This window comes from Chlorella variabilis (assembly GCF_000147415.1).
Source record: "Chlorella variabilis unplaced genomic scaffold CHLNCscaffold_5, whole genome shotgun sequence".
Lineage (NCBI taxonomy): Eukaryota > Viridiplantae > Chlorophyta > Trebouxiophyceae > Chlorellales > Chlorellaceae > Chlorella > Chlorella variabilis.
The window spans coordinates 1,493,170-1,510,246 of record NW_005435083.1 but is presented as its reverse complement, the minus strand read 5'-3'; the positions used below and the strand labels follow the sequence as shown (position 1 = coordinate 1,510,246).

The 17,077-nt window shown below is 67.4% G+C and overlaps 6 protein-coding genes across 6 annotated transcripts in view; 3 read left to right on the top strand and 3 right to left on the bottom strand.

The window, feature by feature from the left end:
* Window positions 1–161: 161 nt before the first annotated feature.
* Window positions 162–1,073, top strand: CHLNCDRAFT_143137 (hypothetical protein; the record flags this gene model as incomplete). Its single annotated transcript, XM_005849828.1, has 4 exons — window positions 162–183; window positions 319–489; window positions 601–737; window positions 957–1,073. The coding sequence occupies 4 exons, from the start codon at window positions 162–164 to the stop codon at window positions 1,071–1,073; spliced, it is 447 nt and encodes a 148-aa protein (XP_005849890.1).
* A 1,262-nt stretch (window positions 1,074–2,335) lies between these two features.
* On the bottom strand, window positions 2,336–3,110 carry CHLNCDRAFT_143135 (hypothetical protein; the record flags this gene model as incomplete). Its single annotated transcript, XM_005849570.1, has 3 exons — window positions 2,336–2,425; window positions 2,556–2,926; window positions 3,095–3,110. 3 exons carry the CDS (start codon window positions 3,108–3,110, stop codon window positions 2,336–2,338), a joined length of 477 nt encoding a protein of 158 aa, XP_005849632.1.
* A 1,509-nt stretch (window positions 3,111–4,619) lies between these two features.
* On the bottom strand, window positions 4,620–6,722 carry CHLNCDRAFT_143134 (hypothetical protein; the record flags this gene model as incomplete). The annotated part of the gene is made up of 4 exons (XM_005849569.1): window positions 4,620–5,679; window positions 5,841–5,899; window positions 6,096–6,499; window positions 6,704–6,722. The coding sequence occupies 4 exons, from the start codon at window positions 6,720–6,722 to the stop codon at window positions 4,620–4,622; spliced, it is 1,542 nt and encodes a 513-aa protein (XP_005849631.1).
* Window positions 6,723–7,316: 594 nt separating this feature from the next.
* On the bottom strand, window positions 7,317–12,224 carry CHLNCDRAFT_143133 (expressed protein; the record flags this gene model as incomplete). The annotated part of the gene is made up of 10 exons (XM_005849568.1): window positions 7,317–8,899; window positions 9,025–9,131; window positions 9,264–9,437; window positions 9,572–9,765; window positions 9,921–10,095; window positions 10,268–10,422; window positions 10,518–10,586; window positions 10,746–10,940; window positions 11,131–11,370; window positions 11,514–12,224. The coding sequence occupies 10 exons, from the start codon at window positions 12,222–12,224 to the stop codon at window positions 7,317–7,319; spliced, it is 3,603 nt and encodes a 1,200-aa protein (XP_005849630.1).
* A 658-nt stretch (window positions 12,225–12,882) lies between these two features.
* Window positions 12,883–14,195, top strand: CHLNCDRAFT_10671 (hypothetical protein; the record flags this gene model as incomplete). The annotated part of the gene is made up of 4 exons (XM_005849827.1): window positions 12,883–13,030; window positions 13,240–13,620; window positions 13,798–13,950; window positions 14,062–14,195. Coding segments are annotated over 4 exons (816 nt in total), but the record flags the coding sequence as incomplete, so codon positions are not given.
* Window positions 14,196–15,957: 1,762 nt separating this feature from the next.
* The window catches only part of CHLNCDRAFT_21324 (hypothetical protein), a gene marked incomplete at both ends in the record, with an annotated part of 2,677 nt that continues 1,557 nt past the window's right edge, over window positions 15,958–17,077 (top strand). The window contains 4 exons of the mRNA XM_005849826.1: window positions 15,958–16,128; window positions 16,300–16,395; window positions 16,492–16,662; window positions 16,833–16,915. Of these exons, the coding sequence (XP_005849888.1) occupies window positions 15,958–16,128; window positions 16,300–16,395; window positions 16,492–16,662; window positions 16,833–16,915 (521 nt within the window). The remainder of the gene's footprint in view (window positions 16,129–16,299; window positions 16,396–16,491; window positions 16,663–16,832; window positions 16,916–17,077) is intronic.

The following is a 17,077-nucleotide window of genomic DNA, read 5'->3' as shown; positions in this document are numbered from 1 at the left end:
CCCGGCCCGCAGAGTGGTGGCAGCACAGCAGCCTGAGCCGGACAGCAGGGCTGTGCCTGGCGGGGCTGGCAGCCAGCACGGCATTATCGCTGCCGCTGCCGCCACCCGCCGCCGCCTCCATCCCGCTGGGCCCTGCCAGCAGCGAGGAGGCACAGCGAGCAATGGCACTGCAGCAGCTAGCAGGTGGGTGGACGGCCTGTCGGGTTTGGCGCCGGCCCGCAGCTGCCCACTACCCACCGGCTGGCCTGGAAAACCGTCCAGTGGCACCCTAAAATTCGCTCATCCCCACTCACAACCCCGCTGCTCTGCTATCCACAGCACGCTACCCGGTGCGTGGCACGGCGCCGGCGCCTGGCAGCGAGCCAGAGTCCACACGTGAGCGCATCCAGCGGCTGCAGCAGCTGATGTCGGCAGGCAACGCGGCGTCGGCAGACGGCGAGTACGCAGCTGCACTGGCAACCTTCGACTCCGTCGTCCGCATGTTCCCAGGTGGGGGGCCGCTTGCAGGCAGCCCAGCTGCAGCGCAGGCCTGCGCTCGAGTGCTGCTCGCCTCCACCTTCCACCCACCCCTCTCTGCCGACCCCCCTCGCTCCGCCCCAGACTTTGCCACCACCGAGTATGCGCGGCTGTCGCGGGCGCTGATGCTGTACCAGGTCGGGTCCTCGGATGCCATCCGGGTTTCGGATGCCATCCTGCAGCTGGAGGACCTGGAGGTGGCGCTGCGGGGCTACGCCGAGGTGCATGCCGCTCTGGCGGTTATCCTGTATGTGGAGCGCCCCGCGCGCCTGCAGCAGGCGGAGCAGCAGGCAAGCTCCAGCGGCCAGCCGGGGCGCCGGAAGGGCCGGAGAGGGCGCGCGTGTGCGCGGCTGCCTGATGCGCCTGGGCAACTTGCATGCCGATCCGGCGTTTCGGCTGACATTGCTGCCCATGCCCCGCCCCGCTTTCCTCTCCTGCAGTGGGAGATTGCCATGGAGTTCAACAAGTCCTTCTCCGACCGCGACTGGGTGTACCGCACCAAGCACTGGCCGCCCCGCCTCATGGCGGCGCTCGACCGCTTCCTCACCCTGACGTAGCCCTGTTCCGTATGCTAGCGTGTGTGGCTGCTGTGTGCTTTACTGCGTGTAGCCCAGCTGCTGGGCCGTTGAAGGAGCGATACAGAGAAGAGTGTGAAGCAGAGGGCGCAGCCCCAGTTGTGGTGCATGTCAGGCATGCTGGAAGTCATCGTGAAAGTACAACAGTCAAAGCGAGGCAATAAGGGGTGCAAATTAATTGAAGGTAGAATGTGATGGGGCACACCATTGCCAGCCCAGCGCGCCGTCTCTTTACTCCCCCTTACTGGCCTTGACCTTCTTCAGCAGCAGCTGCTCCGCCTTGACAGCGCTGCGGTGCTCGTAAAGCTTGGTGCCCAAGATTAGCGTGAATATCATGCCGCCATTCACGAAGACTGCAGGACATGCAAAAGGGGGGGGGCCTCGGCATGAAGGGTTGAGCCAGCTTGTGCTGCCTTACGCCGTGCAGCGCAGCGGCTTCACCTGTCATGAAAAACGGGTTCTTCAAGATCAAAGCCCGCCACAGCTCTGCAAATTGCGTGGTGGAGTACCATTTTGTCCGGTCCGGCTCATCTGCAATCACACGCAAAGGCAGCAGCAAAGGCCAGAAGCAGAGAGGACCGGTGGGAAGGCAGGGCGGCGGCAGCGGTAGGTCGGGGAAGGGCGGAGGCACAAACTGCTGTTATTCTTGATTTGCCGCAGTACATGGTGGTGCGTGGCTGAGAGAAAGACTGATGTGCAGATAGGGACCTATGAGCTCCCACATCTGGATCTGCATGGTGGTGGCAGCGGCGGCGGCGGCGCACCCAAGATGACGGCGATGCCCAGGCAGCCGATGAAGAACATCGCCACCGCCAGCGGGATGCCAACATAGCACGCCACCACCAGCCAGCGCGGCTGCTTCTGATGGGGTTTGGCTGCCCGTTTGGGCGGCGCCTTTGCTGAGCCCCTCGTGCGAGGAGCCATCATGCAACACTGAGAGCTCTGTGAATGTGCAACCAAGCAGAGGGATGGCTTCAGCACAGGGTGGCCCCCCACCATGAGCCCTCCGCCGCCTGCTGCCCCCGCTGCTCGGGCGCATGGGCCCGCCCACACCAAAAGTCTAGCCCGGCTCATGCCCTTCTGGACTGCTCACTAAAATATACAGAGTTCCAGGAATTCATGAAATTGTGCCTAGATGAAGAAGGAGTCGGAAGCGAGGTGGGCAGTAGCAGGAGAGAATGGGCAGCCGATGTGCGGCATTACCGATGCACGGTCTCTAAGTACAGGGCTGGCTGTCGCACTTATCAGCTGGACAGGAAGCGGTCGTCGAAGCGTGGATCGCTCAGGCGGCAGGCATTGGTGCGGCCGAAGAGCAGGTAGCGGTTGTTGGCCACCTGCAGGCGCCGCACAGTGGGACTGATTGGGTAGGTGGCCCGCGGGATGCTAGCCAGTGCATGCAAGACTTAGAATGCCAGTTGGCCAGGCAGACACATTACCAGACAAACACGTTCGATGCTGGCCCACCTGGCCATAGACTGCATCCTTGAAAGGGAACGGGAAGACGTCCAGCGCAGCCGCGACGAGTGGCAGCGGCGCTCGCAGGCGCTGTGCGATGCGCAGCACGGCCGCGGCCTTGATGTAGCTGCCGCCGCGCTCCACAAGCACGATGGAGCTGATGTCATCGGGCTGCCGACCCGACCGCTGCAGCAGCTGGCGGCCCGCATTCGACTGCAATGCCGCAAACCTGTACTCGCCCGCCGTGTCCCACTGAAGCATGAAGTTCACTCCGCCGTTGCACAGGTTGCAGACGCCATCAAACAGGATGATGGGGCGAGAGTCGGCTGCCGTAAAGAACTGCTCGCCTGGCGGTGCGCCTGTTTCTGCCGACTGCAACGCTGCTGGAGTGGCGGCTGGGCGGCGCCAGTGCTGCTGGTCTTCACTGCCATTGCCACGCCGATGCGGTGCTCTGGAGCCGCCCAAATGACGAGGTGTTATCAAGGCTGCAGTTATCAGGCGGGGAGTGGGCGCGTGGGGAGGTTTGGAGATGCAACTTTGCACCGCACTCGCCAAAGTCGCCATGCTCGCAATTGAGGGCATGTGCACGAGCAACACGCGGTCTGGAAGGTTGTAAACGTGATCTTCGTGGTCAAGCAGGAAGCTTGGGGGGCTGCCTAGCTGGCACTCGCAGGAAACTCCTGTAACTCCTTGGACCGTGCGCATCAAATCAAGGGCGCTTGCATCGCCTGCAGATCATCTTCAAGCCGTGACCAGGCTAGGCCTTTCGCGGTCCTCATGATGCGCATGGCACCAGACGCTGTCCCACAATTCTCTGCGCCCCGCTGCAGTGCGTGCATCTCCTCAACATGACCAGGGTGGCCAGCACCCGAAAATCCGGCCACCCCCAACTGGCGGTGACGGTTCGCACCAGACCCACACCCGCCTCCCGTCACGCTCCTCTGCCAGAGCAGCCTGGGCAGCACCGGCGCTGCCGTTGCTACCTCCCCCGCCCTGGCACAAAGGCAGTGGTAATTGGAACAGGACTGGGCCTGGCGACAGCCAGAGTGCTGTTGGCCCATTTTGGGAAGGTGGCGGTGCTGGAGCCTGTGGTGACGGCCTGCAAGGGCATGCTGAGCACGCACGCACGGGGGAGCGGACAGGGGGAGCGGACAGTGGGGGAGCGGACAGTGGGTTGCGCTGAGGGTAGAATGGAATGCAGAGGACGTGGTTTACATGGCTTGGCAGCTCGTCATCAGCAAGAGCAGCTAAGTGGCCCACCGTGGAACCAAACTTCATGGCGCCCGACAAATGCCGCTGCTGCCCTGCTTTCATGCATTGGCGGTGGCTATCAGCTCGTGTTCCATCAACGGACTCGCGTCATCCACATAATGCAGCCAGTGTCGGCACTGTTTTCGTGGCCATGCTGAGCAAGGTGCTGAGCTACTCCCGCTGCCGGCGTGACTGCCGCTGGTCGACCGCCGGCTGTAAGGCGCGGCACCGCCCGAAGAATCCCCTGTGCACGCCTTGAAAGGTTGAAAAGCCTAGCCTGTAACTATGTGCCCTTCCACTTTCCTGGTTCAATCCTGTCCCTGTCTCGAACTGCGCTCCCTGAATCGCTTGATCGTTATCCTGTGTGTTAGATGCTGCTGTTACACATAGATCTTGAGTTCAGTTGTTTCCGCATAGAGTTTAGTAAGTCAGCAACAGATAGTATCAAGAGATATTCATTTATTGATGGGTGATGAGTGGTCTGTTAGTGCAAACCATGTTGAATCGGGACCGATACACACCGAGGCAGGTGGGTGGGGGCCCCACAATCTGCTGTGCTGGAATGCAGTGCAATGCGAAGACATGAAATGGAAGCAACCTGGAGGAGCAACGGCTGAGCGGCACGCAAATAAAATGGGAATGTCATGCAAATGAAATGAGCAAGTGCAAGCGGTGCAAAAGTGAGCGCCCAGCCAGCTCAGTGCAAGCTGGCGGAAAAAGGTGAGCATGAAAAGGGGGAGAGTCAAAAACGATTATTAGTGGGAGGGTTGGCAGCGGCACAGCAGAGCCGAAGTTGCCGCATAGCTGTACTAACCGCCTGTATTATGCCTGCTGGCGCGCGGCCAACATCGCTGCGCTTTGGTACAGGTGCTGTAGCTGCGCCAGGCCAGCGGCAGCGCCCGCGGCGTTCGGCGCTGGCTGTGGCGCAGGTGGCACGACTCCGGGGGCAGCGCCCACGCCGGCTGCAGCCATGACTGCCAGCAGCTGGGTGGCGAGGCTGGGGGGCACGCCTGGCTGCCCCACCGCTGGACCACCGCGCTGCTCCGCGGCGCCCCGCAGCGCTGCCATGGCTGCAGCAACCATGCTCATGGCGCCAGGCCCTTGCTGCACCTGCTGTGCCAGCTGCTCCTGGGCGGCCCGCTGGAAGGCCCGCACCTCCTCCATCAGCAGCGCCCCACGCCGCATGTGCTCCCGCACCGCCTCCTGCACCTGCGCCTGCCGCAGCAGCAGCGGGCCCACCGTGGCGTGCAGGCCGGGAGCCTGCGCAGCCCACTGCGCCTGGTGCGGCGGCGCCGCCAGCCGCTCCGCCAGCGCGCCCAGCGTGGCTGCCTGCCCCTCCAGCGCCCGCCGCTCAGCCATCAGCTCATCGTACTGCGTGCTGGCCAGCTCCGCAAGAGCGTGCAGCCTGTGCAGGCCTCCGTCATCCTGCTCCGCAGCAGACTCCAGCGGCACCGGAAGCGGCGGCGGCGCCTCCTGCGGCTGGGCTGCCGGCACGCTTGCCAGGGCCTGGAGGTAGTGCAGGAAAGGGTCTGCTGAGCTGGCGGTGGCAGCGGCGGAGCTGGCCATGGGCATACCGGCAGCACCGCCGTCGCCGCCGACGACGGCGCCGAGCGGCTGCCGTGGCTGCTGGGCCCACTGGCCGCCGGCGCTGGCGTCGCCGCTGGCGGGCGAGGCGCCGCGCGAGGCGGTGCGGGCGCGCTTGGCCGCGGGAGGCTCCTCAGAGTCGCTGGAGCTGCCGCTGCGCCCTGCCGCGGGCCAACCGCGCGGCTGCGCCGCCGCCGCGTGCTGCTGGCTGTGGAAGCGGCGGGTGGCGGCGGGTGAGTTGCGGGTGGAGTGAGGCACGTAGGTGACGCCCTCCTGCTGCCGGTGCTTTTGCAGGTGGCTGCACAGCAGGGCGGGTGGAGTTGGGATGGGCTGGCCTGGGTTGGGTCACGAGTGCACGGGGGCAGCTCTGTGGCGCGGCTTTTGAGCCAAGCTGTGTGTATGGGAGCGAGCAGCAGCAAAGGAAGGGCAGCTGCCAGCCTACGCCTTGGCGCCCCCCACCTCTTCACGTGAGCCAGCGTGAGGCCCGGCACCCCCATCTTGGTCACAATATCCTTGGGCTGCACCGCAGAAGCCAGCAAGGCCCGGGGCCGGGTGTCAGCCACGCCAGCCAGTCAGCAAGAGCAGCGGGCGCATGGCCCCTTGTGGAGGCTGCCGCAGCCCCGAACGCACTGGTGGGCACACAGGGTGCCGTCCTGGGCGGATGCTTGGGATGCAGGGCTGCTGTGTAGGCAGGTGCGCTGCGCGCGCGCTCACCTTGGCAACGGCCGAGCCCCCCAGCTCAGCCACCGCCTTGCAGAAGCGCTGGTGCAGCTGCGGCGACCAGCGCAGCCGCTCCTTGCTGTCGATGGTCACCCGCAGCGCCTCGCCGTCCTCGCTGTCTGTCGCCAGCGGCGAGGAGGTCGTGGGTGCGGCGGGCGGCAGCGAGGAGGGCAGGGCCGCAGCAGCAGCGTTGAAGTAGTCGGACAGCGCGTCGGCGGCGGCAGGGAGGTGCTGCTGCTCTGCCGCCGCCACCTCCAGCTTGATGGTGGGCTGCTCAGACCTCTCCACCACCCCCAGCTCCACATCGTCGGTGGAGGCTGAGCTGGCCTTGCCGCCTTCGCCACTGCCCGCGGGGGTGTCGGCGGCGGTCAGCTTGGCCGCGACCGCCTTGCCGCATCCTGCAGGACGGTGGGAGGGGAGCAGTGATTCGCATAGTGGGCAGTCCTGATTGATGCCCTGATTGATGGTGTAAGGGGGAGGGAGCGGGAAGGAGGGGAAGCTTGGGCGGACGCCAACACTGCTGGGGACTGGCAGTGCCCAGAAAACGACAGGAGGGGATACAGGTACAGAAACCTCAGAGCGCAAACATCATCGAGGCGCACCTGCGGCCACCATGTGCATTCCTGGAGAACAGTTGGGAGGCTCCTTGGCCAGCAGCATCCTGTGGTGGCAGAAGTCGCCCAATGGTTGTAGGTGACCAAGCCCGCTGAGCCTGCAGTCACTCTCGGACCGATGCGACGCTGTGCCGAGGGTCACAGGGGAGGCGGCGTCGGCCTGTGCAGGTGCGGTGTTGTAGACTGGACGGTGGAAGCACTTGCGCAAGCTGTGCGCCTAGTGCGCTGTTGGAAACAGTCGCGCTGCTGGAGACGCGGGTGAACAGAAGAAGCGCTCGGTTAGTAAGATTCCTCTCATACCAAACGTGTTGTACCTTGTGCGGTCATGTGTACACCACTCATCCAATGGTAGGGAGTTGCACGGGAGCTGCGACACCACGCAATGCGCATCAGCAGAGTAAAAAGCAAAAATAACACCCAGAAAGTAAAAACAGCCACCTCCCTCTGGGCAGGCCGCGGCAGTGCCAGCGCTCGGTGGCTGGCGCCGACGAATTCATACTGCACTGGGGAACAGCAAACTTAATGGCCTTGCAGTGCTTACAGTCCACTCATGTAAGGGGAACAATGGCATATGTATCAGGGGAGCAGTAAAGCTAGCTGGCTAGCGGGGGGACAGGGAGAAGGCGGCCAGCTCTGCGGTCGGCGTGTGCCCCGTGCCACTGCTGCTGGCTGGCATGCCCGCGCCCAGGGGCCCGTCCCCAGTGGGCCAGGCGGCAGACCACTCGCCAAAGGAGGATGCCGAGCTGGTGGTGCGCCCCACCCCCGTCAGCTGCCTCGACAGCGCCGCCTGGTGAGCGGGCGCGGCAGGCGGGTCGCGAAACGGGTTGCCGCTGCCGACGCTGCCGCCCGAGGAGGTGTGGCGGTGGGAAGGCATGCGCTCGCTGGCGTCCACCGCAGCCGCGGCCGCCACAGCAGCAAACGCATCATGCTGCACGGTCAGGCCCACGCTGGCCACCACGCTGGCGCCGCTGCTGCTGCCGCGGCGGGGAGTGCCCGTGCCGCCGCCGCCGCCGCCGCCGCTGGGTCTGCTGTTGGGCGGCGGAATGCTGGCCAGCCGTTGCACGGTAAACATGCCCTGCGCCAGTGGGCTGTGTGCGGTGTGGCGGCACGCCACAGGCAGGGGGCTGTGGGCAGCAGGTTGGTGCGCCCCGCCATCATAGCCAGCCACTGGGCCCCAGCCAGACGACACTCTGTCCAGCAGATGGTGCTGCGATGGCGGCGGCGATGGCGCCACAGGTTCCGCCTGCTGCTGCTGTTGCTGCTGTTGTGAACAGCTGTGCTGCTGTTGCTGCTGCTGTGAATAGCTTTGCTGCTGCTGCTGCTGCTGGCTAAGGCTCGGAGGCAGCCTTGGCTGCTGCTGCGGCGACGACGACGGGACATGCTGCTGCTGCCATGGCTCCTCCACCCGCTCACGCGGAGGGGTGCTGCTGTCAGCCGGTGGCACCCCGCCGCTGGCCTGCCGCAGCATCGCGCCAGACATGGCCATCCCAAGAGGCCCCATGCTGCCAGTATCCAGCAGCAATCCGCCGCCGCCATTGGCACGGCCAGACCCGCTCGCCTGCCGCATGAACGGCGTGCCCAAAGGGCTCGGCTCATCCCCAAAAGTGGCCCACCCTTGGTTGCTGGCGCTGCGCTGCACCGAGGGGGGCGTCTGAGTGGCGGCTGCATCCGGAAACAGCTGCTGCGGCCGCGCCTGCAGCTGCTCAGAGGGCGGCTGCTGCTTCTGCTGCCACCGTGCCGCCTCCAGGGGGCTCTGCAGCACCAGAAGGGAGACGGGCGATGCCGCCATTCCCGCCGCGGTTGCCGTGGCCGCGGGGCGCTTGGCAGACGAGGCAGCCTCGCTGGTTGGGCCCCTGCTGCCGCCAGCATAGTCATTGGCGGGGCTACTGCTGCTGACGCCGGTGCTGCTGTTGGCTGCTGCCGCAGCGGCCGCGGCCCCAGCCACCGCACCGAGCCACCCAGCCTCCGAGTGCTGCTCAGACGATTCGGTTGTGCCAAACCGGCTGGCGCCGTGCTGCTGCTGCGGGGGCGAGCGGCTGCTAGGCACAGGCGGATGGGGCGGCGTGCCATGGAAGAGGCTTCCAAAGGAGCGGCCGCTGGCACCCATGGCCTTCTCTAGCGGCCCCGGGCTGCTCTTTGCCGCTTGCTGCATCGCGCCCTGCTCCATGCTCACCTCAGAGGCCACTGCAGGCAGCAGGTGGTGCAGAGGCCAGTCAGCCAGCCCGCACAGGCAGGGCCTGCCTGCCAGCGGGCATGCACAGGCCAGCAGGCGTGCCGGGAGCGCAGGCATGGCCGCAAAGCACCCCCACCTGAGCTAGAGTCGTCCTCGTCGTCGGCGCCAAAGAACATTTCGGGCCGCAGCTGCTCTAGTGAGGGCTCCACCCCGCCGTTGAGCGCAGCCAGGTTGGCAGACGCCCTGCAACAGCAGGCAGCGCGGCAGCGGGATACATCTCAGGGGGCTGCAGCTGCTCCGACGCCTGGTGGCGATGACAATGCTCGCCTGCAGAGGGTCCAGCAAAATTCTCAAAATTCAGGTGGCTCCCCGCACCTGTGCAGGTTGGAGTAGCTGCTGGACCGGCTGCCCGGCCTGCTGCTGCTGAAGCTGTTGGTGCGGCTGTGCGCTATCACCGCGGCTGCAGCGATGCCAGGGCTGGGCCGTGCAAGGTTGAGGCCGCCGGGGCCGGGGCTCATGCGCGACAGGTTGGGACCGCTGTGGGAGCGCCTGCAAGCAGCAGAGCCGCAGCAAGGGCATGGGTCACAAGGCGGGCGAGGCACCTCGCCTGATGCCCGGCGCAGCAGCCTCCCTCCAGCCCCAGCAAGCTGCCCGCTCCCGTTGTTTGCCGGCCCGCCACTCACACAGACACGTGCAGCTCCTCCTGCTGGCTGGTGCCCAGGCGCTGGATGGAGGCCACAATGCTGCCGCCGCCCTGCTTCACCGCGCTGCCCGCCTTGCGCAGCAGGCTGCCGATGCGCCCCTTCTGCGCGGCGCCGCCAGCCGCCACACCGGCGATGCCCAGCCGGATGCTGCTGCGCGTGTTGCGCTCCGTGACCTGCACGCCGCACACGCCTCGGCGGCTCGGCAACGCCGGGAGCTGGCTCTGCCACCCCCCACCTGCCACCCCCCCAAAATGCACTGATCTTCCCTGCCCTGCCTGCCTGCCCAGCCCCGCCCCACGCCCTCCAGCACCTGGCCCCTGCCCCCCACCTTGAGCTCAAACGGGTCCTCCGTCACGTATCCCTCCGAGGCCAGCTTGAGGCGCTCCGTGATGAACACCTCCAGCATCTGGGAGTTGCGGAACTGCTGCAGGAAGGCCGCCACCTTGTCCTTGCGCTTGTGCGCGGCGATGAAGGCGGCCTGGTCAAACAGGAAGCCGTGGGCGCTGCACGCAGGCGGGGAACAGAACCCAGTCAGGCAAGGCAGGGGTGGAGAGCCGGCAGCTGGCCGCTGACCCAGGCTGGCGGCCATGCATGGCTTCCCAATGCAGGGGGGGGACAACATGAATGCAAGCCTGGCGCCAGCCAGAGGGCTGCCGGCGGTGCGCCGCCACCCACCGCGGGTTCTCCTCTGCAGCGCCCTTGCTGCTGGTGTTGCTGCTGCGGCTGCTGGCCTGGGGCCGGTCGAGGCCTAAGGCCAGCGCTGCCGGGGTCACCTCATCATCCGGCCTCACAAACTGGCGGTAGCGGCCCATCAGGCGCAGGAAGAAGTCCTGCCAGGGGGGTTGGGCGCCGCCATGTCAGCACCCGCAGCATGCTCCGCTCATGGCTGGCACTGCAAGGCTGCCAGCAAGCAGGCCCCCCCCACCTGCAGCAGCTCCGTGCACTTGGGCGTGCTGTCAAACTCGGTGGGGCTCTTGATGTGCTCCCGCACCACCTGCGCATGCAGGGCGGGCGCGCCTGTTGGCAGGTGGCACCGCCACCAACCCCACACACTGCCAGCACACTACACTGCTCGCTCGGTGCTCCACCCGGTGCCGCCAGGCGCTCGCCGACTTGCTGCTTCCACCACCCAGCTCCACCCCCAGGCGCCCACCTCGAACACATCCTCCAGTTCCCGCGCATACGGCAGCTGCCAGTAGTCGTCACCAGGGCTGCCCAGCTCGGGCGTGCACGACCCCAGGCGGTCCAGGTCAATCATCACCACCTCTTCCAGCGGCAGGCCACGCAGCAGCGGCAGGCACTCGGCCAGCACCCCAGCCAGGTACGGCATCGGAGCCGCCAGGTAGTCCTGCGGGGGAGGCAGGGGGTGTGGTGGTGTGAGGTGGTGGGGTAATTGGGCAGGTGCTGGCGCAAGGACGTGCAGCACAGCAGCAGCAGCAGCGCCAGCAGCGCCTGAAGGGGCGGCAACGGCAGCGAAGCGGGACGCCCAGTGCCAGCAGCGCCACCAGCGCCGCCGGCGGCCCCCTCCAAGCGCACACCTTGAGCGCCAGCGGCAGCAGCGGCAGGTAGATGTGCTGCCAGCGGAAGGGGTAGAGCATGGCGCCGGCCGCGTGCACCGCCGCCGACACGGTCTCTGCGTCACGTGCCACCAGGATGATGCGCCGCTCCAGCAGCAGCGAGGCCACCAGCGTGACAGCCTGGCGCGGCGTCAGGAACCACAGCAGGCGCGCCAGCGACACGCCCGCGTTGGCCGTGCTGTTGCCCAGGCTGGGGGGCACCTGCGGTGGCAGGAGTGCGGCGGCGAGAGTGCGGCGAGCGGGCTGGTGAGGTGGCGGCATGCCTTCGCCCGCCCACGTGCCTGCCTGCGCCTGCTGAGCCCAAAGCCGCTGCTGGCGCCTCCCCTGCGAGCCCCAGCACCCACCTCCAGCTCTATGGCATCTGGCGACATGCCCAGCAGCGGGCCGCCCCCGCCCGCCCCCGCCAGCGCGCGGCGCATGCGGTCCACGCTGATGGGTGCTCCCGAGTAGGGCAGCGGCACGCGCAGCACGGCGCCCAGCGGCGGCTGCGCGGGCCCCGCCGCCGCCACCAGGCGCGGCAGGCCGGCCATGAAGAGGGCGGTCGGGGCGTCTGGCGGCAGCTGGGTGCAGGCGGCGTGAGAGGCCAGCAGCTGGTCAACCACCTCGAGCGCCTTGCTGAAGAAAGCGGCCCAGCAGTGCTGCGACAGGATGCACAGCACCTGCGGGAAGCGCTTGTGCTCCACCGACGAGGCGGTGGTGCCCTTGGCTGCGCCGCCGCCCTTGCCGCTGCTCGCGCTGGGCTGGTGCGTGGTGTCGTGCGTCTTGCGGCAGAAGCCGTGCAGCCGCTGGCCATCGCCGCCGGTCAGCGTGAAGGAGAACTCGCAGGTGACCAAGTAGGGGCTGGGCTTGACCGCCTCCACACCCAGCGGCCAGCAGAAGGGCAGCAGGTTGTCGGGGGAGGGGACCGCCACGCCACGCGCCCCGGGCGGCTCGAAGCGGCAAAACAGCGCGCCGCGCTGGCCCGGGGCGCCGCCCTCGCCGCCGCCGATGCTGCCGGCGCCGCCGCCTTGCACCACCCGTGCCACGAAGAAGGCCTCGAAGAGCCCGTGAGCCATGGGCAGCCAGCAAGGAGCAGGAGCCACAAAGTGGCAGGGGCGTTACGGCCCGCCCATTCTGGCCTGGCACCCTGCGCCAAATGGACAGCAGCCTCGCACCAAAAGGAGGGAGAATGCGCCGGCCGCTCCTGTGCAGGGTGGGAGGACCGCGTGCGTCGTGGCAACCGGTGAGCTGGCGATCTCTGGAAGGTCCCCGGGGAGTCCCCAGACCCTGTTGTTGATAGGTGCGCCAATCAGGATCACCCGCCAATAGGCATGCGCCGCCTCTAGGTGGCTGGGAAAAGGGTGTGAGGCCCTTGGACGTGGTTCGTCTATTGGCGGCTTCTCCTGTGGTGCAAGGGCCTTGGACTCACTGACAATGCAGCTGCCGGGAGCCCCCGAGGCGCCGGATGGCGGCATGGGCGGCGGCGGCGAGTCCCTGCCGCTCGCCTCCCTGCCGCCCGCACCCAGTGCGTCGTCCCTTGAGCTGGAGCTGCCGCTGTCACCTGTCGTGGCCCTGCCCATTGAACCTTCCAACATCAACAGCAGCCAGCCATTTGGCGGCGATGGAGCAGCAGCAGGAGCGCTTTCGGCAGCGGAATCTGATGTCCCAACCTCCCCTCTCCGCTCCGGCAGCAGCCGCAACCATCTGCTACAGTCGCTCAAGCGGCCCGCCACCGAGGTGTGGGTGTTTGGGCGTGGAGACATGGGGCAGCTTGGGGATGGCAGCACAGAGGATGTTTTTGTACCACGCCTGGTGAAGGGCCTCAAGTCCCGTGATGTGGTCAACCTGGCCGCAGGCGCCCTGCACACCGCCGCCGTCACCTGTGAGCCGCCGCCTGATTCACCTGGGCGCTGCCATCCTTGGTGGTTGTGTGTGATCATGGCACGGGCGACCTGCTTGCTGCTCCAGCCTGTATCCTGCGCGCTGCTGCCTTCCTCCCTCTCCCCCTGCCCCTCCTGTTGTGACGCCGTTGACTGCATCTTCCCGCCCGCCGAATCGTCCCGCCCTGCCGTGCCCCGCCCTGCCGTGCAGCCGACGGCGAGCTGTACGTGATGGGCAGCAACGAGGAGTCGCAGCTGGGCGTGCGGCAGCGCAGCGACGCCCTGGCGCCCACCCGCGTGACCGCCCTGGAGCAGTTCCAGGTGCAGCGGGTGGCCTGCGGGCCCGCGCACACGCTGGCAGTGGTGGATGGCGGCGCGGTGGCGGCCTTTGGCAGCGCAGAGTATGGCCAGGTGGGGCTGGGGCCGTGCGGCGCGCGGGTGGAGCTGCCGCGGGTCGTGAAGGACCTGAGGAGCATGCACATCGTGCGGGTGGCGGCGGGGGGCAGCCACACGCTGGCCCTCAGCTCCACCGGCGGCGTGTTCAGCTGCGGCAACGGCAGCTTTGGGGCGCTGGGGCGGGGCACCACCGAAGGTGTGCTGCTGCCTGCGTGTGGCGGGGTGTTGTGGCCTTGTCCGCGGTGCTGCCCTGCCCTGCCCTGCCCTGCCCTGCCCTGCCCTGGGCTGCTGCATGGGCTGCTGCATGGGCTGGTGCTGTTCGCCTCTTTACCTGCCTGTTCAGCCACTGACTTGCTGGGCTCGCACGGTGCAGGCAACGATGTGCCGCGCCCCATCAGCCGGCTGTGGCCCTTAGGGGTGGTGCAGATTGCATGCGGTGAAAATCACTCGGCAGCGATCACAGCAGATGGACGAGTGCTCACGTGGGGACGAGGCAAGCACCGGCTGCTGCCAGCCTTCCACTGCGGTCTGGTAGTGATGATGTTTCTCCTGCCCCGCAAAACCCTCACCGTTTGAATGGTGCCCGAGCATTGCATGCTCCCGCCGCCTGCGTCTGCAGGGAGGTATGGCGCGCTAGGCCACGGCGACTTTGAAAACTGCAGTACCCCCAAGCCTGTCCAGGCGCTGAAGGGCATCGTGGGGCGGCAGGTCAGCTGCGGCGACGACCATACGGTGCTGCTAACTGAGGATGGCAGTGTGTATGCCTGGGGCAGGTGAGAGCGGCAGGCTGCCAGGGGAGGCAGCAGGTGCCCCCAGAGCGTGCGCTGCGTGCCATCCGTGGATGCTCAGAATTCATAGCTGTTCTGGCTGAACACCAGGCTTATGCGTTGGGGTGTGCGCCCTGCGCCTGCAGGGGCACCTGGGGTCAGACCGGGCAGTCCCACACAGACAACATCTGCCAGCCAAGGCTGGTGGGGGGCGCGCTGGAGGGGCAGCAGGTGGTGCAGGTGGCGGCAGGGGGTAGGCACACGCTGTGCCTGGGCGCCGACAACCAGCTGTTTGGCTTTGGTGAGGCACTGCTGCCTCGCCGCTGATGGTGTGGTGTTTGTGGGCTGGAGACACGCTGCAGGTAGAGAGAGAGGCTCGTCTTGCTGAGCCCGCTTGTGCGCCCCGTGCAGGCGCAAATGAAAGCGGCCAGCTGGCTGCGCCGGCTTGCGACAGCCAGCCCGCTGCGCAGCTGGTGCATGGGCTGCCAGCGGGGCCCATCCTGTTTGTGGCAGCCGGCGGCGCCCACTCGGCGGTGGTGGTTGATCGAGACAGCAGCCCACAGCCTGGGGCCATCGGTAAGCTCCGCGGGCGCTGCTGTTCCCGAAACAGCCTGCAGCCAGGTTTCCTTTGAAAGCTCTGTGCGGGGCAGCCTGGCGGCTGGTGTTCGCAATGCCCATGCTGCTGCCCCGAGTGCAGGCCCCTGCGTCACCCACCGGCATGGCGACCAGTGGTGCCCGGTGGAGGTGCCAGACCTGCTGCAGCTGACAGCCCAGGCCGCGGCTCACAAGGGCGACCGGTCCGCCCTGGAGGATGTTATGGCGGCCGTGGAGAGCACCTTTGGCTCCCCGGGTTACCTGCTGGCCTCCCTCTCCAGGCAGCCAACCAGACCGGCCTCGTCAGCAGGTGCTGCAAACACAGGCGGCACACAGCAGCAGGGCATTCAGCAGCGGCAGGAGCAGCAGGGTGAGGACGGCGCCGGCCCACAGCCCATGGACTCCAGCCCACGGGCGCAGGCGCCGGCCTCTGCTGCCTTCTTTGCAGATGGGCGCCCGCAGCAGCAGCAGCAGCAGCAGGGGGAGGAGGCGGCGGCGGCGGCGGCTTGCGGGTTGGATGTGGAGCGCGCTGGCACCGTCTACCAGGCGCTGCTGAAGCTGTATGAGCCCGAGGTGGTGGTGACCCTGGGCAATGCCTGCGTGCGCCTGCTAGACAGTGAGTGGCGCCCAGCCAGCGCCTGCTGCGGCAGCTGCTTCTTTTTGCGCATGCGGAACTCTGGTGACGTTGCCTGCTCACCTGCCGCGGCTGTTCCGTGGGACGCTCACCTGCCGCCGCTCCGCTCCTGGCCGCCGCCCGCGGCTGCTGTGCTGCAGTGCTGGAGAAGTTCCTGAACAGCATGGCGCAGCGGGAGCAGCAGGACGCACCGGTGGCGCCTCCCAGCCCGCCCTCCAAGCAGCAGCAGGCGCAGCCACGGCAGCAGCGCGCGGAGCAGCAGCAGCTGGGCTGGGTGGCGCCCGTGCTGTTTGTGCTGCTGCAGAGCCCGCTGAACAGCGACCCGGCCGGCTTTGGCAGCAAGCTGCTCATGCGCATATCTCGGGTCGTGTCGGTCACGGTGCCCGCCCGGGAGCGGCTGCCTGTGCGGCTGCAGCTGACCCGCCTGCTCAGCACGCTGCCGGGCGACGTGCTGGCGGCGCGCTGCGTGCGCCCCGTCCAGCGCTACATCGATGGCTGCGTGCGGGCGGGGCTGGGGGCCACCCGCGTGCAGGTCATGATGGCCGGTGTGCTGCTGGACATCCTGCGCCAGGCCAGCGAGGACGGCGGCGGCATCATACCCTACACCGAGTTCCACAACGCCCAGCTGTCGGAGCACGCCAACCTGCAGGCGGAGTATGTGGCCTGGCGCCAGAACACCAGCACCACCGCGCTGTGCAGTATCTGCCAGGTGGGGGCTGTGGGCTGGGGTGGGGCTGGGGTGAGGCGGGTGCGCTGCTTGTGGGGTGGGTGGGTGCCGCCTGGGGGGGCGCCTCCTGCCGTGGGAGGGATGCCACGAGTGCCCGCTCGCCTCCTCGCGTGCCTGCTGAGCACACGCCTGCGCCCCCCCTCTGCCCTGCAGATGCCCTACCTGCTCACCCCGGAAGCCAAGAGCTTCATCATGCACGGCGAGGCAGCCATGCAGCAGCAGCAGCATCTCTCGGCGGCGGCCATGCAGGTGCTGCTGCTCACCTGCCTCCCGCCTGATCCTCACCCTTCGCCGCTCCCTTTCTGCCCCGACCACCCCCGCCGCCGCGTTGCCTCAATGCCGTAGGCCTTCTTCTCCGGGGGCAGCGCCGCCGTGGCCGCTTTCCTGCAGATCCGGGTGCGGCGCAGCCACGTGGTGGAGGACGCGCTCAACCAGCTGGCCCACCTGGAGGCGCAGGACCTGAAGAAGCCGCTGCGGGTGACCTTCATCACGGGCGGCGTGCCGGAGCCGGCCCAGGTGTGGCGCCGCGGCACCCGGGACGAAGCTGCGGGCACATTGCACCTGCCTAACGCATTGGCCGCCTGCCGCCTCGCTGTCGCCTCCTCGCCCTGCCGTCGACCGCCTGCCTGCCTGCCTGCCTGCCTGGCGCCGCTGCTGTGCCTGCCTGCCTCTGTGCGCGCGTGCAGGACGAGGGCGGGGTGACCAAGGAGTTCTTCCAGCTGCTCACGCGAGACCTATTCAGGCCAGAGTACGCCATGTTCACATACAAGTGAGGCAGGGGCGGCGGCGTGTGTGGTGGCGGCGGGCCTGTGTGTGGGCGGGGCAGACAAGGGACCCTTCTGATGCGGTGCGTGCCGCTGCTGGGGATACCCTCTTTGTGGCAATCGCTGCCTCGAATGGCCTGCTGTGCCCCTCCGCCTGCCCGCACGTA